The 21,283-nt window shown below is 47.0% G+C and overlaps 1 protein-coding gene across 1 annotated transcript; it reads right to left on the minus strand.

The window, feature by feature from the left end:
- Positions 1-1,997: 1,997 nt before the first annotated feature.
- On the minus strand, positions 1,998-20,660 carry apln (apelin). Its single transcript, XM_080841123.1, has 3 exons — positions 20,561-20,660; positions 5,887-6,059; positions 1,998-2,180 (listed from the first exon to the last, which is right to left on the minus strand). The coding sequence occupies exons 1-2, from the start codon at positions 20,625-20,627 to the stop codon at positions 5,893-5,895; spliced, it is 234 nt and encodes a 77-aa protein (XP_080697249.1). The 5' UTR covers positions 20,628-20,660; the 3' UTR covers positions 1,998-2,180; positions 5,887-5,892.
- Between the last annotated feature and the right edge of the window lie 623 nt (positions 20,661-21,283).

A 21,283-nucleotide genomic window follows, 5' to 3' on the forward strand; every position in this document is an offset into this window, starting at 1 on the left:
GATCGTCTGCTGGGGGGGTTTTCCACGTGTGGGGGCTTCTTACGTAAAATCGTGGGGTGGGGGGTCGAGTGTGGTCACGAACTGAGCCAGTCTGCCACACTGGCCTCAGACACTCCTGACTTTGACAGGGGCCCATCTGAGACAGATTATCCCGGGGTTTTAATGAGCAGAGTGATCAAAGCTGTGGCCACCTGTGCTTAAGGAGGCTCAAGCTACAAGGCAACAGCTTCCTGCAAGGGGGGATAACATGAACACCTTTAAAGTGGGACTGATATGATGGTAGTGTTATGTGTAAATATATAGGCAGGGAGATATAGTTTTATATAATGCATACATACATTTAGATACATTTGTGTGTGTGCATGTGTGTTTAAGTGTATGTGTACTTGTGTGTGTGTGAGAAAGAGATTCTTAAATAAATGCACAAAGCATAGACGATTCTGGTATAGGCTTGTATCACAGCACCCTGAGGAAATTAAAGAAAGACAAAGAAACAAAATGAAACGAAAGCAACAGAAGAAATTCCAGTATGATGTAAAGGCATAGTGATTCTGTCTTAGTGGTTGGGGGGCCAGGGCAACCCAGATGCGGGTATAGAGCACCGGTGGTAGGCTTTTCGTGGTGTAACTGGGCTAAAGCAAAATGGCTCCTTTAAAAGCATTCTGTGGTTTTGGTTTTTGTGCTCTAATTTCTTTCAGACGCCTTTCTAGTCTTTTGGAACATTTTGTCTAGATCTTGGACTTGAGTTGAACAAACAAATAAACATAAAACAAAAGCTGTTTGGATGAGAACTGTCTGTGAGCGAGTCAGTGTTTTGAGACTTGAAATAAGAGGTAATGTGTTCGTTTTCTGTCTCTCCTGGCAGCATTGTGGAGTAGATCGTTATTTGGCACTTCTTCTGAAGGTGGAGCGGCTCACCCTCAGGGTCTGGAGTGGACCGCCCCGGCCAGTTAACAGTCGAGCAAAAGAGGGCTGCGGAAAGCAGCGCATGGGTTTAGGAGGCAAGGACTCGGGACATGAGGACACTGTCCCCAGACGCTGTCCCATGCTAGGATGGGACAGCTGGACACCCTGGAGGAAGCCACTCTGTAGTCCAGAGGGTTTTTAACAGTGAGCTCATAAACATGTAATCGGTTTTGGACAGAAGAGGAATCTTCTATGTGTAGTTAAGTGAGATGATGTGAAGCAGAATCTTCGAGTGTTGTCTGTAGTATATGCACTATATTTGTTGGGAACAAAGGGAAAAATGGAAACTCTTTAACCCTCAGTTTACACGGTTTACTTGATTATTTGAATATAGGAGTAAAATGAGATAAAAATAAAAAATAAAATAAAAACAAGAATAATTAACAGTGGTAACTAATTCAACCAGCAATGGTACTTAAATAAAAAAAAACTCATATAGTGATAAATATATTGCAACAGACAGATGGGGAAAAATAAAAGATCTGTACATGCTATTGACCTGGCTTCTATGGGATCTCGGAAATCATTTCAATAAACAGGATTACATCGACAACATTGGATAATGCCATTACATTTGGTTCTCTTCCCTGGTTCACTCTCATCAAACAACCCCCCTGTTCTTAAGCCAGATATAGCCTCATAGAAGTGGAAAAAAGGAATGTGGTCACCTTGAATCAGTCAGAGAGGATGAGACTAACCACACCTTAAGGATGAAACTGACGGCTTTCGGTTCTAAGACTGTTTTGGACCTGGCTCCCCTGGGGGGGGACACACGTCATGCAAACTGTGTGCAGCACAGCGGGGAGACATCAATGACAGGAGGGCTCTAGAAAGCAAATGAGAGAAAAACACAGAGGGGGGAGAAAGAGAGAGAGAAAGAGCGAGAGAGAGAGAGAGAGGGGGGGGGGGATAGAAAGACAGAGAGAGATGGAAAGTGGGAGAGGACAGATAGAGTAATCTGGTAGCTCGGGCTCAACACCCCCCCCACCCCCCACACCCCCTTGATCCTGGCCCCCGAGGTCTTGGTAGAGCTTGAGGGTGAGTGGCTCGTCCTGGTTTTTATGTGGACAGAAGAAGAGTTGCTTGAAGAACCAGCAGGTGCTATGGACATCACTCTTCAGTTTGGGACTAGCGTAGACCCCTCGTAGCAAGGCCCCCCAAGGCAAAGGAAGAGCATTAAATCAGAACCTGGGGGAGGGCGCTCGAAGCAGTGCCTGCAAGAAGCCCAAAGAGAGAGGCACCATGAGGATACAGCATATTGTTTTTTTTCTCTCTCTAAGTAACACAGCACAGTCTATTTCTCTAAGTAAGTTCAGACGCTACTCCTGAGACCATGATGGAAGACTTGACCTAAAAAAAAAAGGGAGGAAATCACTCAAACAGCCATTAAACCTGTGTGTTCAATGCACAGCACAATAAATTCCTGCCTGACGCAGATCTAGGGAACAATTATCCCCTTGTGGAGCGGGAGACTGCATGTTCTGTTCGGAAAACAAGCTCGGGGCATTGGACGTGTTCCTCGCAATCTTAGTGCCTTTTGTTGTTTTCATCATTTCTTAGTCATTTACTCCGAGAGATTTTGTGTAGTCTGGGGTTCTTAGGAGGCTTTGTGACATGACAACAGAGGACTCTGATTGATAAGAGCCATCTCTTGTCTCCCAAACCACCTGGGCATATTTCTGTGCTTGTGTAATGCTGGGGCACTGATGGGGATCTGCTTGCTTGCAGCTTGTGTTGTTTGCCTTTGTTCATAGTCTGCAGGTATTGTTTATTTTTACTGTTGTTAGTTTCACTGAATGCAGATTTGCCCTTCTGTAAACACTAATCTTATCCGAGCCCTCTAGAAACACAGCTACCTGCTACAGCAAAGGTGAACTAATACTCGGTTCTTAAGGTTCCCTCTTTGCTGATATATGGATGAAGGTACCTTGTCCCCATTGACTTCTCCAGGAACATATAAAAATAGAGTAACTGCACTGCGGGACTAAGTCTTGGCTAGGTGTCCATCTGAGGCAAAGTTTGTCCTACAATCTCGTGATGTGTCTCAAAGCTGGAGGGCATTTCTGGAGAGTGTTCACTTTCCCCAGCATTCTCTAATGCTCTTTGGCAGGTGAGTGTTGGGAGGGAACGAGTTTAAATTTGATTGTAATTCTTCTCAGCTCTCGTGATGTCTGCTAAATGTCTACCCTCAAGAGCCCTGTCTTATATACTGTGGAGCACAATGGAGTAATTGACAATGACAGTGTGTCAGAGCATGTGTAAGGGAATGTGTGTGTGTGTGTGTGTGTGTGTGTGTGTGTGTGTTCGGTGTGGGTGGGTGGAGGTGTGGAAATGGGACTTTTTTTAATTTAGTTCAAGGGTAGTGTGTTCCATTCACATGCAGTACTAATTAGAGGTAGAGTTCCTGTTGTATGACATATCCATAGTTCAGCACAAAAGTAATCTTTTTCAAATGTGGTCTTTTTTTGATTAGTTCCCCTAAACCCAACCCAGCCCTCGATTGATCCTGCTTGGATCTTCCCTCTTGAGTGGAACAACACTCCACTCCAGCTGTTTCCAGAGGCTTGTTTCCCATCTGGGGGGAGCATGGCAACGGGGGCATGGATCTGACGTCGAGAAAGAGCGAGAAAAAGAAAAAAGAACTGCAAATGAGGGTCTTTTATGTTGACACACTCTTGGTGTGGGCCAGTTCTGTGGTGGTTGTCAGGCCATGTAAAGAGTTAATTTTGCCCGTCAGCCAGCTCTCTCCGCTGGGGCCGTCTTGATGAAGTGCGAGGCTGGAGCACCAGTGCGCTGGAGGGTTTACTCATAGTACACTAGCCAGACTCGTTCTGCTGGAGTTCAGACAAGTTTGTTTTGAGTTTGAAGAGTTTGTCCATTGGGGAATATCTGGGGTAAACTGCTTTGGCCCAGTAGGAAATCTACATGAGTGTAGATTTTGATTTCCAGCTCCTGAGAGACTCGCTTTATTACCACTGACGTTTCATATTTCCCTCTTCAAGAAACTCTTAAGAAAAGATATTTCATCACTTCATTGAAACGGAAATGGAGACAGCAAATGGTATGACTTAAATTAGCAACAAATTACAGCTGAAAGGCAATACATATGACAGGACTACGCTTCATTTCTAGTTTTCTGGCATATGTCAAAGCACTCACACTAATCTAGTGCAAACCCTTGACTTGATTAGCATACCGGTCAGGTCAAGTGCACTGGTATGCCTTAGCTTAGTGTGTAGAAGCGATACGGGTGAAAGGTTCTGAATGAGCTGAACTCTGAACCCAGGCGAGGCTCGAGGGGGACTGAGGATGGGCACTGGATTAAAGGCCGCATCTCGGCCCCCGTCTCGCTTGAAGTGCTCTCCACCGACTGAGGGGCCTGCATTGTGAGTCACTGAGCCGTTTCCCTTTAATAGAGCTACACAACTTCCTGTGGCTTGTCCCTTTTGTACCCAACAGCCTTTCTGGGGGCTGAAAACAAGCATTGACTGCTCGACGCATCCAGAGAATACCTCCCTCAACTTTCTCTCTCTCTCTCTCTCTCTCTCTCTCTCTCTTTCTTTCTCTCGCTCTCTCTTTTTGTTGACCGGGTTGGCCATTGAGGGTTTTGAAGTTCTGTGTTGTGACCGTGCCTTCCCCTTGCCCTTGCCCTTTGTGTGCACCTCTGCGGTGACGTCGCCCTTTTTCCTCCACCAGCCGACAGGCGTGAGAATCAAGGACTTATTCCCAAGTGGATATAAAAGTCGTCGCACAATGACATCCAACAACAAAAAAAAAAAAACATCTCAAAAGATCAAAATCAAAAACATTATTCACCAGAGATTGTTAAAATCCTTGGGAGATGAAAGGGTGCGAATATCTCACTTTTTTATGGCAGTCAGACCCCAGACTTTTAAAAGCCATTAAGCACGTCATTAAAGGGACTGCTGTCCTCGGGGCCAGGCCTGCCTCTGTTGTGTGGTTAATTTACTGCGGGACTCTTTGGGCCGGCTTGGCATGATTGGCACCTCCTGTGGGGGCATTGTGTCCCTCAGGGCTGTCTTGTCTCGCCTTGGGGTTTGTGAGAAAGCTGTGAATGGGTCCCAGATTTGGTCAATAGTCCAAAGAGCTCCATTTGGACCTGCTCCTGCCTGGGTGGGTGGGTGGGTGGCTAACTCTCCAGTGGGCTATCTGGTACCAGAGGCCTGCAGTCTGACGTGCTGTGCGGTGAATGCAAGCCAGTGCATGTAATGGATATCTGTTTGCACGCTGGACATGCTTCTGGTTGTGAGAAGCCTTTGTATATATTTCTTCCACTGAAATAGCACCTTTTGGAGTGACAATATCGACTGGCTTTCTCACCGGCAATTTTATGGAGACTTTGCAGACGCAAGGTGAAAATGCAATATTCTTGCCGGCTATGGAGATGAAAGGGACGTCACACAAAGCCTTATTTTCCTACATGACAAGTCAAATATGCATTTCACGCAAAAAATAAACTAAAAGCCACACGAATGCGAAAGTCGACTCCAGCGGGTATTGTCTTTAGTAAATGGTTTTAATTGGCTTTAAACGGAATAAAGCAAACATTTATACGAGAGAAGGCTGAAACAGGCAGTTATTGTCTCGGTGTACTTTGGAACCTCGATCTTTGACAACTACATATCATGTTTCTCCATCACAAAGAGCTGCTGGCGGTGAAAGGAGATTTTGGGCTCTACGGGGCAAAGTCCTTTAATCTCATAAAGACAAGTTGATTTTCTGTGCCAACAATAATCTTCGGGAGTGGTGGTGTGGTGAGGTGAATGGGAAATTAGTGGGACAAAGGTAAGCGGCCATTTACGCTTTCTTCATATTACACAGAGGCCCTTGGTCATATTTCAAAGCATAAATTCTAATATTTTTTAGACAGATTGCATTTCTGCCGGTTGTTTTGCTCACCTTGCTCTAGAACGGCATTGGCCCCTTGTGGGAGAGGCGGGGTCTGGGGCGTCTCCTCCTCCATCCATTAGGTCTTTGGCTCCTCCCACCTCTGCCGGGGTTCTGTTGAACAGGATTCCGTGCTGTGTCCGCCTCCTCCAAACCCTTACTGTGCTCTGTGGAGGCCATTGGACCTGTGAGCAAAGACACACACACACAAACACAAACAGAGGGGCTTTTAAAACCTTATGGTCTGGATAAACAGAGCCGAGAACCATCACAGAATGATATTTAAAACAAATGTTCATGTTTACATAAGTGGTTTATACATGTTTACACCACTGTTTGGAAAAACACATCAAAGTAATTCACCACATATCAGCTTGGCTTCTTCTTGCATAAACTTTCCTATACACATACGTCCGTAAGGTGTTCTTTGAAGCGTAGGCTTTCGATAAATACATCACAATCTAACCAAGCTCTAGCACAGCTCTTTCTTTATGTGGAATCTTACATATAGGAGACACAGTTTCCTTCCTCCTATTCTACCAAATCAGACGCATAAGGAATGAACCCTTGAAAAAACAAGACAAGAAAGAAAGAAAGAGAGAGAGAGAGAGAAAGAGAGCTTCAATTTCATCCCAGGTCTTCTAAGCCCCTAATTCCATTTCACTCCTAGTGTGATGTTCACCCCAGGAATCAGAAAGACTGACACCACTCTTAATTTGATTCTCTCTCTTATCTGTGTCTCCAAGAGATGTCTGCAGGCCGGAGGCAAACAGGAGTCACAGAACACTGAGAGGTCTGTGCAGCCGGTATAGTGTGTGCATGTGTGGCCTTCACTAACTGCCCCCGCAGGTTAGTATGGTGCTGGAGGGGGGTGGGGGGGTGGGGGCATATGTGTGCTTAGCACAGTGGGGAAGTTAGAGCAGCATGTCTCACATCTAGAGTCACCCTGCCTGAAAACCACAGCTGTCACGCACACTAAAACACACATACACATACACACACGCGCGCACTCTCAGACACACACACTAAACTTTGAACTTCCCATTGCATCACTTTGTTTGATTAAGCAAAATAATGCACAGCATGTCTAAAGTATATATTTGTATGACTGTACGTGTGTGTGTGACTAAGTGTGTGTGTGACTTAGTGTGTGTGTGTGTGTGTGTGTCAGTCAGTCAGTCGGTCCCAGTGTGTCCAGATGTTTCTAGTCATCTCTCAATAAGTGTGGGAAGCTTCTTTAAGCTTCTCATCTTCTTTGAGTTTGATCTGTATCAGCATCCTAGTAACCTTTCAACCTTCTGGCAAAGTTAAAGCAATCCTCATGTGAGATCTGACTATGAAGGTGCGCCATACATGCCCTCTGGGGTGTTAAGTGTATCATTTCGTGCATGCAATCCTTCTAACTGTTTTCCTTCTAGAACTTTTTCTTCTTCTAGGCCTTTCACGTGCAGACTGTGCATTTCAAAGATTAAAGTGTCTTACAGTGAAAAATTCTACTCTGCGGTCTGAATGAACCGAACCAGATGACAAACCCATAAAAACTGGCTAAGTCATTCTGCAATCATCAATCTTTTTCTCTGGAGCTCTGAAGCAGGTAGCTCATGACACACACACACACACACACACACCACCTGCTTCCTACTTTGCATGGTCTACCTTCATGACTCCCTACCCCCACCCCACTCACTATTCCTCCATTTATTGATAATGTTCCTCAAGCTGCCACCATCTTGAAGAAGTCCTTTGTGCAATGATTCTGTGCAGATGTGCTGAGTGAAGTCCTCTCACACCCCCCCGACCTCTCCCTCTATATCTGTCACGACTCCATACTCACAAACCTCGTGCCCTCTCCCAGAGTGTCTCTCCAAGTCTTAAAGAAGGCATCTCTCAGCGAGAGGAGTGTAAATACCTTAGCTTAAACGTAAACAGAAAACCCCATTATGCTTTTCCTGTCAAGAGCCTGAGTGACATCACTCACGTTGGGTCAAGACATTCCTCTCTTAAGATGTCCCCAGGGAGCAACATATTCCCTCTGAAGAGTATTTCCCCAAGCCAAGGAACTTAAAAAAGCTTTAGTGCTTTAAAATATAGGATACTATAGTTTGACAAAACATACATCATGTGCTTATATAACGGCAAGTGATGTTAGCTCTCAGACCTTCGTCTCACTGTAAGAAAAATACCATTTAGGCTGCCAAAATCAATGAAATCCAATTATGTGGTTTTTCAGTGAATCTGGATGGCAGACACAGTAGGCTAATTAGCACGCTAACAAACTGCCAGACGGCTGGAAGACGAACAGCTTCAGATATTCTGACCCATCTCCTGATAATGAAGAAAATTCATTCTGGCATCTTCCTGGAGACAATGCAAATAAGCCGAGGCTCTGTGAATTTCGAATGGCAATCACTGTGGGAACTCTACTGCCTGCACACAGAACATTCTGGAATCACACCTTGTCAACTGCTTTTAATCACATTTGCAGCATTATGGGGAGATTAAGACATGTATAAGATTGGAGATCCGGACCTTGCGGCAACAGACTGCTTATTTCCAAGTGTTTTCAATCTATACCTCACAAAATTCCTGCCTTCTCAAGCTCTCCTTTTTTCCTCACTAATCGTCTTTTTGGAAGCATATTACATGCTAGCCAGAAAACACAGGATTGATTTATTCACCACAGAGAAAAGACTCTGTTGCATATTTCACCATTTCATAGAAGAAGGGGAGGGGGGGCCTTAAAACCATCTTTTCCCTCAGGCACCCTAATCCCTGTATTATCCCCTTGTTATTGTACCAGATACGGAATGAATGGAGGAAGTTTACACATTCTGTCTGCATTCAACTCATTTCTTTCTAATCTGGAGGGGTTTAGCGTGTAAAAAATCCCCATGTGTGAGCGGGTAGAGAGGACTGACAGGAGACCCACCTCCTTCTGCACTGGTGGGGGCCATGTAACACCCCCCCCCCCCCCTTCTTTCCCATCAACACCACCTTCATCCCTCCACCCTCCCCTAGCTGTTTCCCCAGCACTCCTTTCACTGCAGCAAGAGAAACCAGGCTCTTGGTCCTACTCCAACCAGGCGAAGAGTGCCAACGAAACCAAACCATCAGTCAGCTGAACAGCCCCTCTTACATGACACAGACACACAGACACACACACACACGTGCAGTCACGTGACGGAGCGGTGATGCACGTTGCTTGTCAGGGTGAGCAGGGACCTTTGAAGGGTTGTGTGTGTGTGTGTGTTTGTGTGTGTGCGTGTGTTTGTGGATGGAGAGAGGGGATATGCAGCATGGGGAGATCTTGCATCTACGTGTCAACAGGCAAACCTGTAATTACACCTTAGACAGGCTGAGCCGAGCAGAACTCAACCCATCACCATCACTCTCCTCCATCCCCCCACCCACAGCCAACCACGGCTGTCACAACCTCCAGCTCTGTAATGAGACAATTTAGATGTTTCCTGCCAGAGCGAGCTGTCAGGAACTGCTCAAAGCTCGGCTGAGGAGTAAATCCCCCCCCACCCCCCACCCCTCGACACACACACACACCTTTTCCCATCCCCATTCCCTCCACTGAGCATGGGGAGCGCTGTAATGAAAGCGGCTACAGTGATGAGGTAGACATTAATGCTATTTATGAATCAACTCCCAACGCCATTGGGAAACTTGGTCATGCAAGCATGTTGAGCGGCTAGAGGTCGTGGGGGCTCTGTGTGTATGGGTGTTGGTGAGGGGGTGTGTGTGTGTGTGTCTGGGTGTCGGTGAGGGGGTGTGTGTGTGTGTGTGTGTGTGTGTGTGTGTGTGTGTATGGGTGTTGGTGAGGGTGTGTGTGTGTGTGTGTGTGTGTGTGTCTGGGGGTGGGGGGGGGGGGGGGTGGGGTGCGTAAAGAAGAGATTTGAGTTTCCCGACTTTGTCATCACCATTGACTGCTTGTGCGCTCCTGGCAGTGGGGGGCTCCAGCACAGAGCATTATATAACTCAGTTGCTGCCTGACTCACACGGCTCTGCGTCGAGGAACAGAGAAACCAGACAGAAACAATAAACGGCACACTAACACTTACCGCTCATCCTAATGCAATCATCTGCTCTGTTTGTCTCCTAAGTCCCCAAATCCTGCAAATTCAAAAACTTCTGCTCCATTATTATGCCATAACTGATGCCAGCGATACCACGTCTTACTGGCCTTTTCCCCCCAAGTGGAGGGATTCGTTTTAACAACAGGCCAATGTGAAGGTAATACCAAAGACGATGGGGAAGATGGTTCTCACGATATGAACACTCTTATCACCACATCTACCCCCCAGGGAAGAGCACTAGGCTTATCTCAGTCAGGTTGCCACTGCTTGCTGCTCTGCTTGGGTAATTCTGTCATTAAAGTTTAATAAAGTGGGAATTTCGGGTGGTGGCTACGCCGGTGTAACGCAGTGGAGTCTCGCTCCTGCTTTCCCAGGTCTTGTTTGCAGATGGCGTTGAAAACAGCATAAAACAAGGGGTGAGGAGAGAAGAGAAGGAGGGTGGGGAGAGAGATAGCTCTTGGCACCTCCACCACGCCTCAGCCCAGTCTCCTGATAAATGGCTTCGCTCCTGCCATCTCACCCCCCCCTGACTCCCCCCCTCCCTGTTTCGCCAAGCTCCGCAGGTACCATCCATTATGTCGCTTTTTCTCAGCAGCCTGCCTCTTTTCTTCCCTCCCTCACTCCCTCTCTCCCTCCATTCCTCTTTCTGCCAGCCGGCCGCTGTGTCGTACAACTCCTGACAGTGCCGTCCTCATAAATTGTTCCTGCTGTCGCTCACTCAGGGTTAGTTGTACATCTCTGAGTGTCCGTTTGTCAGAGAGAGGGACATGCCGGACCGGCAGATTTATGAAGCCGCTGGCGGCTATGACGTCTAGGATATTAAACGCCTGTGAGTGGCCTGGATGCATAAAGGTCTGGCAGTGTCATTTGGAAGACACAGAGGCGCGGGTCCGACATCCGCAGACAGACCGGGCAGGAAAAGGGAATAGAATCATTCACGGAAGCAAAGGTTAGGCCTGTCTGCATGTAAAGACGGGAGGCCCAGATGGGCTTAATCTGTAGTGCCCGACCTCTGGACCCTCTTTGGCCCTCCAGGAAGTGAGAGATTAGATCTACTTATAGCCTTCCAGTGTAAACCAGAAACAGGTGAGAAACATGGCTTGTTTGCGACTGAGACGCCATATCCACGTTGCTTCTTCAAGCGTAGCGGCGCCGTCACTTTGATGTAGCCCCTGCAGGCACGCTTCAATCACTTTGGATGTAACTGGGAATCAATATTCTATTTAATTGGATTTGCTGTTGTTTGTACACAGGAATAGTCTATCTCTCTGCTTGGTTAGGCTGCTTATGAAACAGTGTACAATTTTATTGATTGATTTTCACACTTTGCAGAGGACTACAAAAAATGATTGTCCCCCCCCCTCCTCTTTTCTCCCTTGCTCTATCAGATATTGATCTACCTCTCCCTCATTCTTCTTAGAGCGACATCCTTTTTCTCTTTCTAGACTATCATAGTCACTGAAAGCCTGCTGCAAGTAAACAGACAGTTGTGAGAACTGATGTGAGCACTAGCCAGAGACTGGTTGTGATCATCGCCATGGGGATAGGCAAAGGGGCTGTGGCATGCCATGGGGTTACCTGCTTCCTTCCTGCCTCCCAGAGAGCTCTTAGTCAGTCTATGGCCTTTCCAACCCTGCCATCACTCTGAGTGTGGGCATCGGACCAACATGGTAATTGTCTGTGGCTACAGCCAATGCCTTGGGGTCAGGGGGTGGGGACAAGAGATAATGTGCCCTATCTGTCCATTCTCCCACACATGTTGTGATTTTTACACACAGCCAAGCACCCTGCTATTTTGCTGAAGGGTGGCAAATGAGATGGGTCTCCCGTCTGATCTCCTCAATCCATCAAATGTTCGTACTGCTAAAATTAGCAATTGGCTTAAATAGCTGCTCAAATAGAACGGCAACCCCCTTGTCCTATTTTATCCGCAGTCTCTCTGCTTCCTGCTTTGCTACAGTACCTGGGCAATGTAACTGCAGCATGCAAGGGCCTGATCATCTTACCAGTGTCCCCCTGTCTACACATGCACAGGAAACACCCACATACACTCCACTGGAGTAGAGTGTTAAATGTATTATAATGTGTTTAAGTCTGTGTCAGCTTGTTATTAGGATCCTGTGTTTTTAAGCATTCTCAGATGTGGATGGGTGTGGTATGCTGTGAATATGTATAGGTCATAGAGATGTCATTTGGACGACATTTCAGTCACATCCAGTGATAGCTCCAAGAGACACTAGGAAGTTTCCAGGTCTGTTGTTGTCAGTGTTTTCGAGTATGTTGCTGACAATCCCATGGGTGTGTTGCCATGGTGGTGAATGTGACATCACAAATGCAGTCCACCCCTCCTCTGTGTAACTATCTTTCTCTCAGGGACCTCATTCATTAAGATTAGAGAAGCACCATGAATGGTAGGGTCTGGAAATCTGCAAAGCTCTGAGTCTCAGTCACTTACACACACGCACACGCCACATGGCATATTTTAAGCCGCTTTCTTAGTTAATCAGGCCAGGCTGGAAAGCATACTGACCACAGGCAGACGTGTTAATTGTGACACAACAAGCCAGCAGCACAGAACAAGCCGGCAGCACAAAACCACAACTCTCAGCCCCACCACATGCACACATGCACACACACACACACAAACACACACACACACACACACACATGCACACACACACACACACACACCTCCTGTTAGGCAATGAGGAAAAGGGTACTTCCTCCTTAGCATGTGCACAAAATCACCAGCATCCCTCCCTACATCCTGGAGAATGTTCCAGCTATTTGAAGCAGGGAGCAGTCGGTCGGCTGCTTATCGTATGCCTACCAGTAACTCGGGGTGGGGGGGCCTTGGCAGAAACTGGTACCAATCTCCAGTCGACTTTTTTCAGTCCACGTTTCCATGGCAGCGGGCATGAAAGGCGCTCAGTCCAGAGCAGAAAGAATGACATTGTCAGTTGGAATGGATCAGGTTTCTCCCGTTTACAAATTTTCAGCGCACGGGGCCTGCATACACAATTAGCCCTGCCGCTGTTGCTGGGTGTTCTGCAGGTTAACCCCCGCCTGGCCGTTTGTTGTGATGCCCACCCAAGATTGTGTGTGAGTGTGTCGGCCCTGCCAGGGACATGTTTGATATGCAGCATTGTGTCTCCCAGGGGGAAAGAAGGCCAGCTTTGTGTTGTGTGGTTCCGCTTAGAAAACCACGCTGACTAAGAAAGTTCTGCTGTCATATCCACTTGCTCAGTCAGACTCCATCTCCAAGTCACCGAGCGTCATGAAAACTAATGCTTTCAAAGTTTGCTTGACTTCAAAAGAGCACTTTAGAAAAACAAACAAGGCAGGTGAAATAAACACTCTCCCTGACACTGCTGTCAGTGCTGTTTGATGTTTCACTTTCCCCCCCTCACACGCCTTTTCCTTTTTTTTGGCTGCATGCTGGTGCCTTGCCACCCTGCGCACAAACTACACATGACCCAAATTAGCTTGCGCGTTTAATGATGAGGTGTGAAAGCGCCTGGTTTAGCATGATCAGAGCACTCCACGTTCAAAGGCCTGCCACTGCTGCCTGTACTAATGAAGCCATGAGGTGTTCCAGAGCTCTTACACACACACACACATACTTGTAAATACACTCACCTACACACACACACACTCACACACACACACACACACACACACACACACACTCTACAGCTCCTTCGAGAGTGACTAGGGTGAATCTGTGGCTAGAGGTTACTGTAGGTTGGCCCTCTCTAAGTCTGAGGAAATCAGCTCGACCAAATCAGCCAAAGCATCTTAAGTCAGATTTCTCCTGAATGGGCTCTTGAGGCGGCAGGCTGTCTCAAAGAGGATTTGGACGGCAGGGAAGGCATGCAGGCGTTGGGAGAATTTGAGGCTAGGATATTCCACTCAGCAACCCTGGGCTCAGACGCAGTCGGCTGGTAAATGGGTGGGGACTGAGAGGCGCGAGCTTCCATCTCCTCATTGCCTAATCTCCAGAGACGGCACTGCAGGCGCGGTGGACAGACTCTGGGATGGGACGTTTCCATGGACACCTTCATTAGACGTTAGCAAGTGCTTCCCACTCCTATGATTGTGCCATAATGCTCTTCCACCATGAACCTGGGTGCCCTCTCTTCTCTCTCTCTCTCTAAGTCTCTTCCTCAAGTATGTATGTGTGTGAACCTAGTGACTTTGATTTAGCTGAAGTCTACATCCCCTCCCCCAAAACACACAACACACACACACACATGCACATTCAATATACCCTGTGCCTCAGGCTCATTGCCACCTTCACACAGTGACCTTTGGGGGGAGGGAGAAAACTGTCAACATTGCAGCAGCTTGACTGTTTTTTTTTCTTAGCGAGTGCATTTTTTGCCCCTTATATATTTTCACTGCCGACTTCATCGTTAGGAGCTTGCCAGATCAGTGTGACATTTTTTTAATTCACATGCAATTGTGGGTTGCAACCTTTGCCAGGCTGGTATTCAGGCAATAAACGGAGAGGTAGTTACCAGTGCTGTTGCTCATCTAATTCCTGCTGTCCCAGTTTATTAGGGGGCTTAAGGCTGCCTGAGTGGATCAGTGGGAATGGATGGAGAAAAGCATTTAATGAGAAGTTCAAAGTTCTTAGTGCAAGCAACTTTACCCCATTAAAGTATGGGAACTGTTTAGTCCGCAAACCACCGGCAAAGTACAGTGGAAAAAAAGGGAATGTTTAAGAGGTGAATGATGGTGATTATATGTGGGTTAACTTGTCTATGTTTATAGCCTTTGGGAGATGGATGTGACGTTCACTAGGCCCTTGAGTAAACTGTTTGTCTAATGTAGATAGATGTTTATGAATACCATTAATTATTTCTTCACTGTAGCAAGAGCACATTTCCGCACCAAGATCTAAGTACACGCTGTTTCCTTAGTGCCGTTTACCCTGAAAACCCTGAAAAAAGTTTGCTGAGCTTGGTGTTCAGATTGTAAGCATGGATGAAAAGTTCATTATCGGCTTGTGTAGCGAAGGAAGACGTTGAAACTGCTATGCAGTTGAAATAGCTAATCCAAGTGCTTTTCATATTGGAAAGCAAACATCGACGTGAGGTAGCCAGATGATTGAGAACGTGATTGATGACTCATAGCAGAATAGAATGCAAGTTTCTGTTTGTGTTCTGCCATAAATTGTTCCTCTAACATATACTGTATGTCATTTCCCTTGAGAATGACGTGTTTTATCTATTTCAAACATTTTGTGTTTTCCCTGCAGAGAAAGCATGCAAGTAGCTTTCACACGGTAAAGAAAATATCACTGAGCAGTGGACAAATGAGTGAGTAATGATATATGATTCATAGAATGAGGCAATGCAAGTTTTTTTCCTTGTGTTGTGCCATAAATTGTTTCAGTGTTTAATGTATTGTATTATGTTCCTCCCCCTGAGGATAGCTATTTTATCTCACACATTTCACATTTCTCCCTGCTGGAAAGCACATTCTGATAAGAGACTCCACAAAGAAAATGCATATGGCTTTAACATATACTGTCACCTGAGGCAAGGAATTATGGGTGATCTTGTAGGGCAAACTAGTTAGTGTTCCCAAACAGTTCAAAGCTTTTGAGAGCACCTAAGATTTTCATAATTGGCTTTCATCAGTGATGCTCACTCTGGACATTTTCTAGACTAGTTGAACAGGAAACAGTGCAAACGGAAACTGTATAAAACATGATCAATGACGTTTGGCTCGCTCATTGTGCCTATCTGGCATGCCATAAATCTCACCATATAATATTAAAGCAACTATTTTTAAATGTCACATTTTAAGAGGTGAAAGTTGAGTTGAGTGGTATAACACAAAATGAAAGCTGATAAAATGAAAGGATGTTTTCTGACAGGGTCTGCAAGGGGAGCGAGGGGGTTTGGATATCAGTGACTGCTCCTGTACAAGAGTAATATTTTCCCACCCCATGTTTTTGCAAATTGACCGTGAAAGTAATTAGAGAACACTCATTTCCATGGCTTGAAATATTTATTCAGCAGTTGAGCTTTTGCTCTTAATAAAAATGTCCACTCTGATCACATCAGATTGGCAACCACTATAAATGTAACACTTAATGTTTGAAAAGGGAGCCATAAATCTCATTAATATCAGGCCCTTGGTGGAAACGGCCAGCCGTTTCGGCATATCTGGCTTTAATTAAGCTGTCCGAGTGTTCATGGAGATTTCTGCGGCTGAGGAATAAGTTTTGATGTTCAGCAGACAGACAGAGAAAAGAGAGAGGGAAATAGAGAGAGAGAGAGAGAGAGAGAGAGAGAGAAAGAGAGAGGGAACGAGAGAGACAGAATCCAATGTGGAGGCTCCCAGGGTGTGCTTCCAACTGGTAGTGACAGCAAAGGAAAGAGAGAGAGGAGAAAGTAGAGAAGAGAGAAAGAAGAAAGAAAGAAAGGAAGCAGGGGGGGGCCTGATAAATCCAGATGCAGGCTGGTGGTACTGAGTCAGTGCAGACAGCACCGGTCCTTTTAAAACCTGCTCTGTTTTTTATGTGATTATTATGGCACGGTGCTCTTTCATATGCTCCTCAGTGATCCACCTGCAAATTTGGGCGAGCCAGCGAGACCACCAGCTGTGAAGTTTCAGAGGCTTTTTAATATTTCAGTGGCGGTGCTCCTTGCGCACTACTGAAAGCCTGCAAGACCCATCCTTTTTAGCTTTGCCTTTCTCTCTCTCTTTCCTCCTCTCTCTTTTCCCCTCTGCCCCCTTTTACATATCTTAAACCTCAGCATCTGCTTAAATCACAGAGGTCTAGGTGAGCTGATTTATTCAAAGCGATCCGAATTGCATTACAATGACCCAGGCTGGCCTCACAGTCGCACATGCCAAAGCATTCACCAGACCGGGTCCCCACGGGGGCCTGAGCTGAAGGGCTAGCCTGATATCCCTACCAAATGAGTTATGATTCTGCCCCCTCCACTCTCTCCCCCTGTATGCCACGCACTAAAGCAATCAAGCTGTGTATTTACGATGGCCAGAGCGCAATGATCGAGAATAAATCCAAGGAACCAACACAGGCTCAGACAGATTTTTAGTGATCAACCACCCACCCCCCCCCTCAGCATTACTGGGTGCAACAAGTGGCTAGAGCGAGTAGGGGGTGCTCATGAACCATATGTTCTCCTTTTTTTCTCCAAGGTTGACACCCTGGGTGTGTTTTTTTGTTTTTCTGTAGACTGATGCTGCGTGCCTCCACTGTAAATGCACTGTACAACCAACCTTGCTAAAAGTAAATAGTAGAACCATAATGTATTTCTTCCTAGATATCCATTTGACATCTGCTGGCTCCATTTACGGTGTTAGGAAGCACCCTACGGCAGACTTGCATATTAAAAGAAAATAGGGTATGATCAGAAACTCCCATTTTAAAGTAAGGATGCTCTGATTTAATGTCTCGGGCAGCCGTCTCGCAAGGGGCTCAGCCGCAGACACGCTCCACTCACTCGCAACAACAACCACTCACTCAAGGCTCCAAGTGCCCATAAAGGATATCCAGGTTACTCATGAAAAAGAGATGAACTCCGACCCTGAGCGTCTATGTCTGTATGCCGCGCGCGTGTTTGTGCAAAGACTTTGGCTAGCGCCTGCCAAGTCAGGCCCTGCTCTTCCAACTCAAAAGGCTTGGCTGAAACAAAACTTCACTACTGCTTGCTTACCCCCCCAACCCCACCCCCCATCCCCCACCCAAGCCTCCTGCCTCTTTGCTGGTGTTATTATGTTATTGCTGGACATCTGGAAAAGTTTGCTTATTTTTTTCCTTCTTCTCTCTCTGTATGGCCCCTATAATCACGACCGTGGGCACAAACACCTTCTTTACATTAGCGCAAGCGGGTGAAAAAGAGCTGGAATTATGATTTAATGCTTCCTGAGCTCCGTTAAGCACTGCTTCATTGGTGTTGTTTAACAAAATATCCTGGCCCTCACTCTCTTCTCAGGCAGTTTCTTTTCTTTCATTTTTTAGGCTGAAAAGAAACATTGTGTGCTTGTGGATTTCTTAATGAGACCTGTATTTATTTTTGCTGGCCTCTCTATGGCTGGCACTGACCCTGATCGTATGGCGAGGGGCCGTGCCGGTGCACGCTCCAGCCTCAACAATACATCAAAGTTTAATACCGAATAATAGCATCGCTGACAGCTTGCGTGAAATCGCCCTTCTGCACATAGCCGATTTCTTCGCCGATAATGCCAGGGATCTCTCTCTCTCTTCTTTTCTTTCTTTCTTTCTTTCTCTCCCTGGCCGTGATAAGCATCACCTGTGCAATCCTGCTGGGGTTGTGGAGTCAAACAGGTTTCTAAAATTACCCATCTCAGGGGGATTTGAGTACGTGTGGCGTGGTGTGTGCGTACATTTGTGTGTGTCTGTGTGTTGTTTGCCTGCTTTGCATCTACTGTATGTGTTTTCCTTCCCCGGGTTTTCTGTGGGTGAGAAAGAGGGGACTCTTCCGTGGTGAGAAAAGAGGGGATATCTCCTCTAGGTTTGTCAAAGCTGAGGGCCAAACTGTTGCCATAATAAGGCGTGTTTACATACCAGACTTGAGAGTTACAACAGGGCAGGGGGAGATTTGTATCCAAACAGAATTGAGAAGCAGAGGGGCTGTTCTGCTTTCCATTGCTTTCCTGAAGCGTCTCTTAAAGGGAGACAATCAAGGCAATTGGGTGCGGGAAGAGGAGAGGAAGCCCACCAGGCCGTGAGCCCGCTGCTGCCTGACACTAAATGCCTGCTCCAGGGCGCATTGAACGAAGCTGCTGTCGCCTGTTGCACCATGAGTTCGCACACATGTCCCCACCCTCTCCCTCTCTCCACCAGAGAAAAAGCAGTGCTCGCACAAGCAGTTATACACACATTTACACACAGACACACATTGTTGAAACCCAAGGCTGCAATTCCCCTCCACAAACTCCCAGCGAACTGGAAAAGCAATTGTTTTAAGATGAAAGGCTTCACACCCGCTGCCTACACAAGCGAGAGGCTTCCAACACCTTCCCGTGACAGACAGAAAGCGCAGCGCAACACAGCGCAGCGCAGCATAGCTCCCGGGCTCACCCAACCTCTTAATGCTTAATGCGCTCTCAATGGAGCTCCTTGCGAGCCGCACAAGGAACACACGCAGTCAGTCAGTGCGCCAGCCAGCCAGCCAGCCGGCCAGCCAGCACGACGGCATGACCTGAGACGCGCCGTTGCACAAAATTGAGCGTTATCTCCCGTTCGGCTTCTCCTCCTCCTCCTCCTACTCCTGCCTGCCTGCCTCTGTGGACTCAAGGCAAGGCTGCGCCGTCGTAGCACAGCAGACATCAGGCGTGGAGGGAGCCTGAGCCAATGTCGATCGGGCGGAGTAGAAAACGACACTGACCGTAATGCAGGGTAATTGCTTCCCATTTGCGCGTGGGAAGGCGACCAAAAATAGCACGCACACGTCTCACCCGTAATAAATGCACTCATGAATCGTTGGTACCAGCAAGAGCTCCATGCATCACCGATGTCGGTGTGTGTGTGTGCATGTATGTGTTTTTGATAGCACTGAGCAGCCAGCACCCTACTCTTCACACACAGTCATACACACACACACAACCTCATTCTCCTCCACATAGCACACATGCTTTCCAGCAGCTGTTTGCGTATTGGTGTCAGTCTTTGCAGGGATCCAAGCGTTTGCACAGGCTGCCCTGTTGTTTTTTTTTACACCAGCCTGTCACCTCCATCACATCTGCAGACTGTACACAGGTCAGCTGACTGCATCTCTGAAGACTTGCATGACCTACCACAGAATGCACATTGTGTCTCTCATTCATGCTCTTGTAAACGCACGCATGGGCTCTCAATTTACATTTCACTCCGACTCCACAAACACAGCATCAGATCTGCACTGCACTAATTGATGAGAATGGACAGCGACAAAGCATCCAAATGACTAATCACCAGTCACACATGGGCAAATATGCTAAATAGCACACCCTGTTCAAGACAGGCAAGGCAAATGTTTGGCCCAGTAAAAATGAATTACACAACAAGCTGATATTCTAAGCACCTTCCTACATGTACAACAACACCATGCCTTCATGGCTCTGCCAGCACCAGGCATTTCAGTCCTTTTATCCTCAATGACACTTAGACTGTTAAATACCTCAAATACACAGAGATTGCCAATGACAAAATATCCCAGGTTTGTTCAAATCAAAGTCTGACCTATACAGTACTGCCATGCTTGAGTTGATCTCACAAAACCAACCCCTTAGGCACAATAATTACACTGACAGGAAGGAAAAACTCCACCAAAGACCATCAACAATAACATGAGAACCACTGCAGTGCAGTACTGAACACAGTCAGGTGCTGATATTCTTCCCTTTTAGACACACACAGAGAGACGCACTCTCACACGCACGCGTGCACACACAGAGACACACACATATGCGCAGAGAAGGCTAACTACCACGCCGGGTAACTGATCAACTACAGCTGCCTTGCCCAAGCTCAGGGCTAAACATGGGGAGGCGAGAAAAAAAAAGAGAGAACAAACGTAGGCAAGCCACAAGCGAGTGCCTGCGCAGCCTAGACTTACCAGCACTGGCAGAGCACAGCAGAGATACCACCAACACGATCACCAGCGTCAGGATCTTCACATTCATTTCTGCTCTCCCCTCTGCCTCTCCGTTAGGTGCTAGCTGATATACTAGAGTGGTGTGTGTGTGTGTGTGTGGATGGGAGGGAGAGAGGGAGTGGGTGAGTGAGTAAGGGAGGGTGAGAGAGAGAGAGAGGTTGAGAGAGAGAGAGAGAGACTGTTTGCTCCTCTGTGTGTGTGCGCGTGTGTCTCTGTGAGTGTGCGCACAGAGCAGTGTGCGTGTGTGTGTGTGTGTTTCTAGTATGTGTTTGTATATCAGTATGCAAGTGTGTGACAGCGCCACTTCAAGACTAAAGGCACGTCTTTATCGGAGCTCTCCCACGGAGTGAGTGAGTGTGTGTCTCTGTGTGTGTGTGTATTTTCTTCCTCGCAGTGAAGACAGCCTGTGCCAAGTCCAGTAGAGCCGTGAATGTGCTGAGAGAGAGAGAGAATCAGTCTGCAGCAGGTCTCTGTGTGTGAGAGAGAGAGAGTCAGTCTGCCGCAGGTCTCTGTGTGTGAGAGTGCGAGAGCTGTTTGCCTTGGATAAGGAGCCCAGTTGGTCATGTGCCTTATGTATCAGGAGGTCATGGAGAAGGGGCCTCCCCCCCTTCCCCCCATCCCTTTAACACCCCCCCCCCCCCCTTTCCCATAATACCCCCTACGTACCCACAGATGCACCAACCC

This window comes from Sprattus sprattus (genome assembly GCF_963457725.1).
Source record: "Sprattus sprattus genome assembly, chromosome: 6".
NCBI classification, from domain to species: domain Eukaryota; kingdom Metazoa; phylum Chordata; class Actinopteri; order Clupeiformes; family Clupeidae; genus Sprattus; species Sprattus sprattus.

Bases quoted from the DNA above. Each gene is read 5' to 3' on its own strand.
- apln (XM_080841123.1), bottom strand. From the start codon at position 20,627: ATGAATGTGAAGATCCTGACGCTGGTGATCGTGTTGGTGGTATCTCTG. The intron at 6,060-20,560 runs GTAAGTCTAGGC...CTTTGCTCACAG, and splicing joins GCTGTGCTCTGCCAGTGCTG to GTCCAATGGCCTCCACAGAG.